This window comes from Mus caroli, unplaced genomic scaffold (assembly GCF_978045245.1).
Source record: "Mus caroli unplaced genomic scaffold, Mus_caroli_1 scaffold_16, whole genome shotgun sequence".
NCBI lineage: Eukaryota > Metazoa > Chordata > Mammalia > Rodentia > Muridae > Mus > Mus caroli.
In genome coordinates this window covers 37,351,158-37,365,330 of record NW_028227271.1, presented here as the reverse complement: position 1 = coordinate 37,365,330, position 14,173 = coordinate 37,351,158, and the positions used below count along the sequence as shown (strand labels likewise).

General features: G+C 43.6%; 1 protein-coding gene across 1 annotated transcript in view; it reads left to right on the top strand.

The window, feature by feature from the left end:
* Window positions 1–14,173, top strand: part of Tg (thyroglobulin) — a 180,168-nt gene that overhangs the window by 58,802 nt on the left and 107,193 nt on the right. The window contains 7 exon segments of the mRNA XM_021183215.2: window positions 3,911–3,976; window positions 4,576–4,650; window positions 5,606–5,743; window positions 6,800–6,976; window positions 8,997–9,108; window positions 10,602–10,681; window positions 11,383–11,526. Of these exon segments, the coding sequence (XP_021038874.2) occupies window positions 3,911–3,976; window positions 4,576–4,650; window positions 5,606–5,743; window positions 6,800–6,976; window positions 8,997–9,108; window positions 10,602–10,681; window positions 11,383–11,526 (792 nt within the window).

Here is a 14,173-nt window from a genome sequence, read left to right as displayed (position 1 = left end):
CCCCTTAGCTCACAGAGAAGGGTACTGAGTTTCCAAGGCCTCTGACCTCCCTGTAACAGTCAGGCCTCCTTTTTGCCCTCTTTCCAGCCTACCCCTCTTAGCAGGCTCAGTAAAGAGGACAGGCTTTCCTTTCTGTCCTAAGGTACCATTGGCCAGGCCAGTGCTGTTCACAAGGTTAGCCACACTGGGGCCAGTATCGCCCACAACTGGTTAGACATGCTAAGTCTCAGGCCACCATGCCCAACAGGACCAGGAATCCGTGTTCTGAGGAGCAGTTCCAATAATTCTTAAAGCAGTTGCCTGCTAGGTTGGAAGAGAGGATAGCAATATCGGTTGTCATAGAAACAAAATACCTCCTAAGGACTGTTAGGTCAGATAGCACCGAGGCTGAGACCTGCACCTACACAGTGATTCAAGGGATGCACTGTCATTGTAATCATTCTCATCTTACAGCTGATGGGAAACAGGCACACAGGAGTTAGGTCACTCCTAAGGAGGCACCTGGACCTAAAACCAGGCTCTGGAAGTCTTAGCCACTCGCGTACTCTCAGATCTGCAGAGAGAATTTTGGATGATATTGTATCATTATTTTTAAACTCTTGCTGATACTCAGAGCAATATGTAGTATGCATGTTACTCTTTGAAGAATTATATATGCCTTACTAAATTTTGGATTAGTGACAGAGAGTTTAAAATCCAGTGTAGAAAACACATAGGCAATCTGCGTGGCACACCCAACCAAAGCCTGGAAATACACTGCAGAATCTGGCAGAATTCCAGGGAGCTGAAGTAGCTTCTTTTGGTGGTAAACAGAATCAAACAGCTTATTTATGGGATGACTGCCTCACAGATGGTCTTCATTACTCTGAGAGGCACCCATGGTGAAAACAGGCATTTCAGGAAAGACATGTGATAAGTTGGCAGCAGTAAGTCACTGAACTACTTACGCCTGAGCATGTGCTTGCTGTGTGTGTTCAAGGAATGTGCCCTGGCTTGGCCTCCCTGCAACCGAGTCACAGCGAAAGGCCTTTGAAGGATTTAGGCCTTTCATCTGCTCATCTGGCTCATCTGTTCCTCTGTGTGTGTGTGTGTTTATCAGAAGACAACTTTTTTGGGTATCATTCCCTAGTGCCTTTCAGTTTTTGTTTGTGACAGGGTCTCTCATTGGCCAGGGGTTTCACTGAGGCTAGCATAGCCAGACAATAAAGTTCCCAAGGATCTGCTTATCTCTACCTTACATTTCACCATCGCTGGAATTACAAGCATTTGCCTAGCTTATTGAATGGGCTTAATGGAACAAACTCAGGTCCTCACATTTGTGAGGCAAGAGTTTACCAACTGAACAATCTCTCCAGCCCAAGCTTTGGGTTTTCAATTCAGTAGTGTGTGTGTGTGTGTGTGTGTGTGTGTGTGTGTGTGTGTGTGCTATGCATATATGCTACATGTATGTTGCTGTGTGTGTGCTATGTGTATGTATATGGTATGTGTGTGGTATCATATATATATAGTGTTTGTGTGTTATGTATGTATGTAGGCATGAATATATGTTTGTGTGTGTGTGTGTGTGATGTGTGTGTGTATGTATGTGTGGTGTTGGGGGTATGTGTGTGGAGTCTGTGATATACATACACACACATACACACACACACGTGTGTGTGTGTGTGTGTGTGTGTGCATGTGTATATGTGTGTGTGATGTGGTATGTGTAGTATGTGTGGTATCTGTATATGTATATATGTGGTGTATATGAGTATGTGTATATGTATATATCTGGTGTGTGTGTGTGTGTGTGTGTGTGTGTGTGTGTGTGTGAGTGTATGTTCTAGACTGGGGATTTTCTTTTCCCAAGTTCCAACTATCTGGTCATTCACATGTATGTCTCATGGCAATACTCAGTAGGGTGGATTTCTTTTGTTTATCAGCTAGCTACTAATGTCACAGTTGAATAAAGCAGAGACCTGGACCAAGGTTATCCAGGCTTAGATCTGATATAGAAAGCTAATGTGGGTAGGGTCCTTGTTGTAGGAATCTACAACTCAGTAGACTCCACTTCCTTTAAACAGTAAGCACACCAAAGTCTGCTTTGCAGTGTTATTTTCATGATCCTTTGGACCACCTGCTGAGGCAAACAACCCAGGGAATGCAGGTCAAACTCCTGAAAGCAGAAAATGCTTTCAAGTCATCTGTGGTTATTGCAGCAAATTGCTTGGCATCTCTGACACTTTGGAATTCCATTCCTCAGATGTCACTGCATTCCTCACTTCTGGACTTGATCTGAATGCCAGCTCATAGCAAATTCCACTTCGGAGATGGTAAAGAAGAGATGTTAAAAGGCTACTGGAGAGAGAACAGAGGGTTGAGGGAGGGGTGGTGTGGCCAGCCATGACTTAGTACTGGTCCTCACGTGATATAACCACAACCTTGGGATATGTCCTCTACCACAAAGCACAACCTACCAGGCAGATGGGAGGCATCAGTCCAGGTGCTGAGTGCAAAAGTTGCAAAGCTTTCCATCCCCAAGGCCAAGGTGTTCCCCAGCTAGCTGATAAATGTGGGCATCACCAAAGCAAAACAAGCCTGCATTTCGTCACCTTCATAGAGTCAAGGGATTGTAGGGCTCCTATGCTCAGTTTCTAGAAACTAGCTAAGTTTTATCTACGATCACTTACCCCATCCAGGGCTGATTTCTGGTGCCCACATCAAATGAATACACCTACCACTAACCCTACAGAACACCAAGAAATGGTTTTGTACAATCTGAGCCCATGGCAGATATTTTTCCCCTCAAATTACCCGGGGTGTGTGCTGCGTGAGAGTGTTCATTGAGAGTGCTGGGTTTCTGTTTAGACTTTGAGTCTGAGACTGAACAGAGAAAAAATGAGGAATGTTTACTACCAAGAGGAGAGGGTGTAAGAAATCTAATTTTAGCCAGTGTGGCACCAGAGGATGAGAACTTGCCAGAAAAGAGAGAAGCCTCTAGCTTTAGTGGGAGGGGAGAGTAGTGGGGGAAAGGAGAGGATATGAGGCATTATCATGGTCAAAGTACATGATAAATGTCAATGAAAATTTCTTTATAAAGCCCATCGTTACATATAGTGACTATATGTCAATACAAATTTTAAAGAACAGTTAATAACATCAGCAATAAGTCAAATAAGAAAATCTGCAAACGACTGGATATGTATCAACTGTGAAGGATCTGGAAGGTAACATTGTGAAGTATTGCGATCATTTAATTTCCAGCTCCAATTAGTTTTTACATTTAGTGATTTATGTATTTGGTGTGTGTGTGTGTGTATGTGTGTGCATGTACATGTGTATGTGCATGCTCGTGTGTGTGTGTGTGCATGTGTGTGTATGTGTGTGTCTGTGTGTGCGTGTAGCCTGAGCATACATGCCACCATGAGCATGTGAAGTCAGAGGACAACTTGACTAAGTCAATTCTCTCTTTCTAACATGTGGGATCTGGTGATCAAATTTAGGACATCAACTTTGATGGCATGTGATCTTACTTACATCCTCTTGGTCCCAGCTTCATTCAGGATATCAGAATCTCAGCAGTGTTTGATACCAGGAAATCCCCACAATGAGACCGCTTAAAAACCTTGTTTTTGTCGTTGTCGTCGTCTTTGTTGCTGTTGTTAACTGTTTTGGTTATCTTCCAGTGACATAGGCTTGTGACCCTTCCCATATTAGTCTGTTTTGCTTTGAGTTAGATCCCTGAAGTCTAGCCAGCTCTGGTTTTGCACCCAAGTGTTGGAGTGGTACTTCACGAGACTTTGAGAGATCCTGTATAGAAAGCAGAGTTCTCAAGCCAAGAGGATCTTAAGGGGATTATAGGGCAATTGTAAAGGTTGGTGACCAGTGAGAACAAGCACAAACAGGCTCACCAAATGGCAATCTTCTGCAGGTCTGGCACTCTTGGAGGGAACTCAAGACAGCTTTACCAGCTTCCAGCAGGTCTACCTCTGGAAAGGTGAGCTCCAAGGTGGGAAAGCAGGGGTGACAGTAGAGTGACTTCCTGAGTTTAGCATCAGTTTCCATCTACAAGGTATTCTGCTCCCCATGGAGGGAGGGGTGGGATGTAGACTTATGTTCTGTGGGCATGTTTTTTATGGAGAAAAAGGCTCTTATTGCTCATCAGAGGACGCACATAGTCCTGATATAGCTGTCTCTTGTGAGGCTATGCCAGTGCCTGGCAAACACAGAAGTGGGTGCTCATAGTCAGCTATTGGATGGAACACAGGGTCCCCAATGGAGGAGCTAGGGAAAGTACCCAAGGAGCTGAAGGGAACTGCAACCCCATAGGTGTAACAACAATATGCAGTACCCCCAGAGCTCATGTCTCTAGCTGCATATGTTGCAGAAGATATCCTAGTCGGCCATCATTGGGAAGAGAGGCCCCTTGGTCTTAATTCTAGCCCTGAAAGACTTTCCAATGTTTGGTACAGGACCAAGCCTGCTCATCTGGGTGGCTGGATCTATCCTTCCCTTGGATTTAGTGCTGGTTGTAGGACATGAATGTTTTTATTTGGCTGCCTCAATAGTACCAGTGATCTTACTTCTTCTTCCTAGATTCTGACATGGGGTCTCAGCCGGAGTCTATGGGATGTGAAAGGGGAATGGTGCCAAGGTCAGACTTTCCAGGAGGTATGGGTATTGACTTGGAAGAGTTTATATAGCTGAGTCCAGGCTGCAGAGACAATATGGTGGTACCCAAGGTCTAATCAATGGATGAGCCTTTTATTATTAATCCATTCTGAAACCTTGGAACCTCACAAAGGATCAAATTCTCTTGAGTCTAATTATCCACTCATAAACACAGAGATTTCTGCAGTGGGAAGTCAGAACAGAATGTAAAGAGGCTTCATTGCCAATTCCGACTGTTGCTGAAACAGAAACAAACACAATAAATATAGCAGGAGAAATTGGGTGCTTAAAGAGCAGAACTTAACTGAGCATGTCCAGGACTCCCCTCATGCCAACCCTATAGGGCCTAGAAAAGTGTTTGGCTCTTAACTGTGAAGGCTGGCAAATCTGGGATTGAAAGCCTGCATGTAGTGGGGGCCTTCTGCTATGCAATAACATAGTAGAAGCCATCAAAAGGGTTCAAGAGAGTAAGAGGGAAGCCGGTTTGCGTTTATCACCCACCCTGCTGTACAGCAGCAACCTACCCACCATGCATTAACCTCTGAACCTGGATTCCAACATGACTTAGCTAACAGGAATATGGCTTGCTGAAACTTTCAAACAGAGGACTCTGCTGATATGGCGTTTTGGTTGGCAGAGCTATGTTATCTGAGGCCACCCAGAAACGGGCTGAAATCTTAGAGGGATCCCCTGTCTGAGGTAGAAAGGAGAACCAGAGGGCTCAGCTTTCATCCAAACAAAAAATCTGGGCTTACAACTGAATGGTTTCTAAGAAGTTCTAGTACCTTCTGAACCCCTTTGCCTGACCAGATTGATACCCTGTCATTTCTAGCCCTGCTCTGGCCTCAGGTCATGTAAGAATGCTTGTCTCTATTTCTGCTCTGTCCCCAAGTATCTTCTCTCTGTTCCATGCTTGCTAGGAAGGTATAGAGCTCACCCTTTCCTTCTTTTGCAGATATAGCAACAGAACTTTTTTTCCCTGTGGACATTACCCAGGTCATTGTCAACACAAGCCACTCATTACCCAGCCAGCAGTACTGGCTCTTCACACACCTGTTTTCAGCAGAGCAGGCAACCCTGTGGTGCCTTTCTCGTGAGTATCCTTAGCCTACAGGTTTTCTTCAGGTCATGTTTCACCAACAAGTAGAGAATTTTAAATGCATTGTTATAACTAAATGATCACTTCATTCTTAGCCTAAAAGTGGGGCTTACTCCCAGATTTTAGAAAGCTCACATTGAAGGTCATTTCTGCTCAGCAACCAGAACCTACCTTTCATCCATCCATCTATCCATCCATCCATCCATCCATCCATCCATCCATCCATCCATCCAACCAATGTTAAATATGCATTATGTCCTAGGACTTACCTTTGACGGTGTGGATAAGAACCCAACCAGAATCAGCCAGGCCTTTTCCATAAAGGAGCTCATAGGTATCTTTGGTGAGACTGACATAGATAGGGAATAGAGTGCTCATGTACAAATCCCTGGTCGCTGCTCTTCTGACTGTTAGTGCATCTGAGAAGCCATAAATAGAGACACTAAGTTTCCACTGTGTTGTCTCCTGTGTTGTTAGGTTTGTGTCTGACTTCTCATCTTACTTTGGCTATGCCTACACTTAAGCAACCATATCATATTTCCCCACTTCAAAGATTCCAAGTGTTTTGTTTAGGCTTTCATGGCTATCATGGGTGTACTGGTATTTTTGCCAACTTGAAAAAAGCTAGGGTCAGCTAGCTTAAGAAAATTCCTCCATCAGATTGGTTTTATGAGACATTTTCCATATAATGATTGATGTGAAAGAACCTATTCCACTGTGAGCAATGCCATCCCTGAGTTGATGATTCTGGGTTGTATATGAAGACAGGCAGAATAAGGTATGGAGAGTAAGCCAGTAAGCAGCATTCATACATAGCCTCTGCATCAGCTCTTACCTATAGGTTGCTACCTTGAGTCCCTTCAGGTTAGACAGTTAGCTGTAAGGTGGAATAGAACCTTTCATTCTCAGGTCACATGTAGTTATGGTGTTTATCTCTGCAGTAGAAAAGTAAACTAATGCAGTATGTCTCTCCCTTGAAAGAGTCTCTGGATGATTTTATCTACCCTAGGCTTTTCATGAACTAAACACCAACTGTCCTCTTGCCTTTAGGGTGTGCCCAGGAGCCCATTTTCTGTCAACTTGCAGACATAACAAAAAGCTCATCTTTGTATTTCACCTGCTTCCTATACCCAGAAGCTCAGGTCTGTGACAATGTCATGGAATCTAATGCCAAGAACTGCAGTCAGATTCTGCCCCACCAACCAACGGCCCTCTTCCGGAGGAAAGGTAGGAACTCTGGTCTTTATAATCTGGGCGGTTAATGGGCCATCACTCTGTGTGGTCAGAAATGGTACGATTCACTTCTTTTCCCTTTAAATTAATACTCTATACACACACACAAATAAAATGTGACTATGAATGTCTTAAAGACAGCAAAGAGGGATACATGGGACTGATTGGAAGGAGGAAAGGGAAGGGGAATATGATATAATGATATTATAATCTTGAAAAACTAATATATATATATGTATATATATATGTGTGTGTGTACTATTTATATATTCATAAATATATAGGGATAGATAGATAGATAGATAGATAGATAGATAGATAGATAGATAGATAGATAATAGTAAGATTATCCATGGTCCTTCAGAGATGTGACGCCATTAAAAAGGGCATCAGGCTGACACTTTAGAGTGGTCTACTCTGCTCTGGGGTCTCATCTTACTTGCACCAGAATTTCATGCTACTGTGTGTACAGAAATTACAGAAACAGTGACTTTTACACCATCACAGTTGCTTTCCTCTCTTCAAGGGCAGCGATTATGTCATTTTGTCATCATGATGGTGATGCCATTCCTTTCACCCTGTTGTCCCAGCAGTTTGTTCTTCTATCTTTTTTGCCAGAGCCCTTCTCATGTTTGGAGGCCCCCAGTTTCTCCTCAAATGTCAAGAGGCCACAAAGCTGTGGAGCAGCTCTAATTATTTTATGAGAACTTCTTTTTTTTAAATTTTTAATATTTTTATTACATATTTTCCTCAATTACATTTCCAATGCTATCCCAAAAGTCCCCTATAGCGCCCCCCACTTCCCTACCCACCCATTCCCATTCTGTTGGCCCTGGCATTCCCCTATATTGGGGCATATAAAGTTTGCAAGTCCAATGGGCCTCTCTTTCCAGTGATGGCCGACTAGGCCATCTTTCGATACATATGCAGCTAGAGACAAGAGCTCCGGGGTACTCGTTAGTACATCATGTTGTTCCAACAATAGGGTTGCAGATCCCTTTAGCTCCTTGGGTACTTTCTCTAGCTTCTCCATTGGGAGCCCTGTGATACATCCAATAGCTGACTGTGAGCATCCACTCCTGTGTTTGCTAGGCCCCGGCATCGTCTCACAAGAGACAGCTATATCTGGGTCCTTTCAGCAAAATCTTGCTAGTGTATGCAATGGTGTCAGCGTTTAGAAGCTGATTATGGGATGGAGAACTTCTTGACTATGGGTTTCTCTTAAGTATACTCCGGTGCAGTCACTTTTGGTGGGATTACCCATATCAATACTCCTAGGCTCTTTGACAGAGGAGTCTCATAGTGCTTGGTCTGAGTACACACACTAGCAAGGTAGGAGAGTATTGGGTCTCTGGGAAGCCTAGATCATGCTCTCAAATTCATTGTGGGGTTTATGTATCTACTATCCAGGGCTTCTAAGAGACTGTCTCTTCTGGGTCTAGGGAAAAACTCAGAATAAATCTTCCATCTTTGCCCTGTGGGAAGGACACTTAGTCTACCCTTTCCCCTGGAGATGCAGGAGTGCAAAGGCAAATACAATCCTTGTTGCTTCATACAGAGGAGCAGAAGCTGCTTTCTTGTCTCGAGAGCAAGGTTCATTCCTCCACAGGCTTCCTAGATTTTGAGATAATCTGTTCCATCTCTCTCTGATTCTCATTCCCTATAGGCTAGATCATTTTCAAGAGTTCCCAGCATGAAGGCCTGGGTCCTATTCCAAGCACTAGTAGTGGTTCATATCTGTAATTCTAGAACTCAGTAGGTAGAGGCGGGGAGATCAGAAGATCAAAGATATCCTTGGCTAAATATCAAATTCAAGGCTAGCTTAGCTTACACAACAACCTATCTCAAAAATTAACCAACCAAATGGAATCTCCTGAGTCTTCGTCTAGTAAGATTTGGAGAGCAAATGTGTGAGTTTAATTTGCCATCTTCCTAGAAGTTCAGTTTGGGGTCTACTAATTATACCTGTACTTTCAAAAGTATAATAATTTTTATTTGTTTTCCCTCTGTGCAGTTGTGCTGAATGATAGAGTGATGAACTTTTATACTCGCCTGCCATTCCGAAAGCTCACAGGGATTTCCATCAGAGACAAAATCCCCATGTCTGGAAAACTCATTTCTAATGGGTAAGTGGCCAAGTGCTACCTCTAAGCTTATTAGTAAGACTCCTTAGGTTCCACAAAAAGGTGGAGCAATAATAACAACAACGCAATCCAAAGCTAAGGGAATAGGAGATAACCAGATCAGAAAGCCTTGATGAAGGCACATGACATTAAATACTACATTTTGAGCCTGGAGTCTGCTGAGGGAGCAGATGTCCTGAGCAGTCTTGTCAGTTAATAAACATGATGAAGATTGTCATAAACTTCGTCCTCAGAGCCATTCAGTGTTGTGTTCAGCGTCTATAAAGCAAGCACAATTTTTAACAGAGTCGTGGCTTATAGGACTGCTTACTTATTACGTCTACAGCCTCTGTTTACTGGAAGCTGGCATTTCTTGATTGGCTTTTTGCTAGTTGTTACAACTGAGGATGAATGAGGTCCCCTCAGCACACTTTGCCCACCTCACTTTTCAGAATCCCCAAGCATGCTCTTGCCTATCTGCATTCCTGGACTTTCCCTGGTCCTCCCAAATTTGAGGTTCTGGGAGGAGACTCATGAATCAAGATTTTAAGGAAAATCCCTAGGGAGTCTTTTGTATTTTAGTAGTCACTGATCCATGAACTGCTAATCTGTGAAGTGCTGTTGAGTTATGGAATTGCATCATGTTGCTGGCCACTAAGTGCTATTTCTGAGAATGGAGCTCAAAAGATGGCACAAGATTCTTTGTCTTGAGATCCAGCTGGATTCCACCTTATTAAGGGAGGGTATAGAAGCTAGATGTCATCATGCTGAGATGATGGAATAGAAACCAGATAAGTTTTGTTGGATATCACCATGCTGATCTTGGTACTGGGATGGGAACTGGTGGGACAGAACTTATGATAAGCTACAAAAACCTATAGTCCAGGCTGGAGATTAACAGTGGGCTTTTAAAAGAAGGGGGAAGCAATAGGTGGGCAGGTAGGTAACTGGGTAGGGATCTAGGGAAGAGAAAGCCAGGGAGATGACTTAACATTTTCTGGGCAGAGAATCACTGGAAAAATTACCAAACAGACACAAGGTTCAACACTGGGATATGACTTGGATTTAGGAAAGAAGAGCACTAATGAGGTAGGATCTTTATACCAGAAAGGACTGAGAGGTTAAGCAAGATCTCAGGAGTTAGGGGTGATTGATAAATCAAGGCATAGGAGTAAGGTAGGGGAATATTCAGAACTGGGAACCAGAACAATAGCTAGAGGTGCTAGAGCCCTTCTGCCATGAAGCTGCAGGCCAGATCTTGCAGCTATACTAGTTGGATGAACAAGGATGGTCCTGGAGAGGGACTGACTGAGAGAGTAAATTAATACAGGATCTGAAGATAATGTTCCTGAGAAAAGAGTGAAAATTTAGAATGTTAGCCACATCTTATGTGCTTATGAAGAAATCTGATTCCTTAAGTTCGAGTGATTCCATTCCTTCTGCACAGCAGAATCTGGATGCCCACAGGAAGCTTCACTTATGCCTTCTCACTGCAGGTTCTTTGAGTGTGAGCGGCTCTGTGACAGGGACCCTTGCTGCACTGGCTTTGGTTTTCTAAATGTCTCCCAGCTGCAAGGTAAGACTAATGAAGGAGGCAGTCCCCAATCCCAGGCATGCACCTCAGTCTAGAAACACTCATGTTTATGATCCTATATGGACCTTAGCATCTCCTCATGACAAGGAGAATGTTAGCCTCATATGCAGAAAGGAAACTGACTGGGGAAGCAAGTGGTTCATTATTATGAAATTAACATTGTGGCTGACCTGGTCTATCTGCCCACTTCATATACAGCAGGTATATCTGATCCCAAGGACTGTTCCTCCTTGTTTTGATACTTTATTTATATGTCTTCTACTGTATTTTCAGAGCTGTCCAGGCAGCATGGTTGGATGAACTTTAGATACATCACAGGATCCATATTGAACATTCACTCAGTCACTTACTAATGGTGTGATTCTGGACAATTCAATTATAATCTAACCAGGCCTTAGTTAGCATGTTCACCTGTAAACCAGGTCCAGTAAAATGATACTTACAAATACAGATCACCTCTTCTATGCATGATCAACAGGTATTCTGTTAGGAGCAGCTACTTCCTTTTCTGGACCCATAGGCTTATAAATAGTGGATCTGGGGCTGTTGGGGTGGCCAAGTCCCCACCTGGAATATAGTACAGAAGTCCCAGCATCTGTTGAGCAATGGCTTACAGAATTCTTCCCACTTAGTTCATATTTCTCACTGCCCCACCTTTCTGGACTCCTGTGTTCTCCCTCCAGGAGGAGAGGTGACCTGTCTGACTCTGAACAGCATGGGGATTCAAACATGCAGTGAGGAGAGTGGAGCAACCTGGCGAATTTTGGATTGTGGCTCTGAGGACACAGAAGTCCACACCTATCCCTTTGGGTGGTACCAGAAGCCTGGTGAGTAACCTGCCGCTGGCACAGGTGTCTGCTGTTGACCATATCCCAAGCCTGCATTAGGATGATGTCTTAGGATCAGGAAGAAGATTACTCAGGATTCCCTGGAGACCAATGGTAGAAATGGATTCTATCTCATTTAAGAAGAAAAGACCTGCCTTGGAGACTGCTCGTTAACTTAAAGGAAAGATTATCAATTAGATCTCAGGAAAGATGGAACAATATCAGGTTCACAGGTATAGTTAGCTAGGGTACATAGCAGTTTCTTCAGTTTGCTACTTGTACTTGCTATAGAGGGGCTGCTCATGGTATACTTTAGAAGCCTTTCATTCAGGATCAGATCGCCCAGCATAGTCTAGAAATACCCCACTGCTGGAGGGAGAAAGCAATAACATTAGTGGAGGCCTCAGAAAATACAGAAGGATTAGGAGAAAGAAAGCTTAACCTCCTTAGGTCCTGTTGCTGGACAAACGGCAAAGTCAACGTTGTCCACTCTGATCCCTTGGTCTCCCCGCTGTGCCAATTTTTACCGTCAGCCGGAATGATGTTCTATATGGCATTGTCAGGGAAGGAAGGGAACAGCCTGCATAGGTTTTTAAGCGTTTAAGTTAGGATTTCAGGAAAGGACAGCCTGCATGGGTCATGAAGGCAAATGGCTGCATTATCTAAGACTCATTTCCAGGTCTGTTTTAGGAGAACAATCTGAAATCAATGAAGAAAGGAGTGGATATTTCTGTATGTGCTTAGATAAAACTATACTCAGAATCTTTCCTCTATAGGACAGGCTGGTCTTTGTAAGACTCATAGTACCCCTTAGCTTCTGTCAGTAGGACAAGTGACTGAGGCTCACTGGTCCCATCCACTTAGATACTGGGTGTCTATGGTATAGACGATTGCATGGAAACTAGAAGAGACTAGCCATCAGATTGTGTCTCAGGAGCAAACTAATGAAGATGTCTCAGAGATAAAAGTATTGTCTCGGGAAGTAATCGAGAAGCAGAACAGAGGATCGATCAGTGTCTCCAACCTGACACATAGGTCACTTCCTTCTCAATTCATTTTCTGAGCAAATCTGGAGAGTACTGGACGTTCTTGACACTTCCCTAGAAACTAGGGTTATGTAATTATTGCTGTAACTGAAGTCTTAGAGAAGTAGAACTTTGGTCTCCATATTCTTCATACTGTCAAACCACCATTTCCCTACCTAGTTTGGGCAATGAGAGAAAGCAGACATTCTTTCTGTGCCTGTTGTGTATCAGAAACATGCTAGGTCTACATGAGCCTTGACATTTAGCATTATGGGAGCTCAGTGGAGTAACTTACAAGCAACTGATTTATCAGCTAGAAAAGGTTAACATGATAGCAGAGCAGCTGTTCCTGGTGTGGTCTTTTTGTCCAAGCCATGTTGTAACTCAAGGGTCCAGTTTGGATTTCTAGGGCAGAGCTCCCTTAGCCTTGCTCATGTACCTAAATGTTCTTTAGCTTTGTGGCAGTTAGTATGAACATGATTATTTCCAGACTAATCCCTTGATTTTTCATGATTGGAGGTTGCTCTGTTGGGTTTTTATTTTCTTTCAACAGCTTGAATTGTTTTAAGAAGAAAAAAAAAGAGAGTTGTATAATGAAACTGCCACTCTGGACTTATATTTCCATACAGAGAAATCTCTAGGGCTAGAGACATACAGAGATATCTTGAGGGCAAGGGAGGAGAGGAGCATGCTTGCCTAATACATTAGTTCTATATGACTCTATGGACAGCTTCAAGACTTAAGCTGCTTCAGAGCTAGGCTCACCTCAGGTCCTTCTCATCTATCCTCTCACCTTTTCACCCTGCCAGCATCTGGAAAATGCCACTTTCCATTTTCATTTGACTATGGAAGAGCTGGACAGAAAAAAGCTTAAGCAGTAATTCATTTGTTCAGAATGTGATGGAAGTCACGCCAAGCTATTTCAACATTCTGACAGGCTGGCAAGGATAAGAACCCAAGGTACTCCTGGTTCCAACAGGTTCCAGCTGCTCGGGTCCTTTTCATCTGACAGCCTGGAGTGCTAGTGTCTTCCAACACATATTCTGTGCCTCAGGGTAGGGACTCAGGAGTCCTGACCAGAAGCCACATGGCAGACAATGAAAAGTCTTATCAGTACTGTCACTCAACAGTAAGTACTGCCATGTAAAGAACCCTGTGGTGTGACAGCCTGTTCATGAGGCTTTCATGCTGGAGGCCAGCACTTAGGAAGCACCATCTCATTAAATCCTCATTCCCCTGTCAGTAGAAGCAAGAGAGGCAGGAGGCTCAAGGGTGCATAGAAAATGGGTGATAGACCTGGGACCTAGTTAATTTTACCTCTTAAGTTGCTATGTCACATGGCAGAGTGAGAATGATCCTGCTTTCCTGACCTCCAGGAACTCTCAGTCTTAAAGCAAGCAACAGGTGCTGAGGAGATAAACACTTGTTGCTGGGATTCTCACCTTTGGGCTGCACCCTTCTGAAGTTCACTGGGTGTTTGCAATGCTGGTCATTGAGGAACGGGAGAAGAACAGAATGTTGCTGTTTTTCATAGGCATATCCTAGAGAGGCCAGAGTGAGCATGTGTGAATAACTACAACATAGCAGGAACAGCCTACAGGAAGTCTGATTGCCAGAAGTAT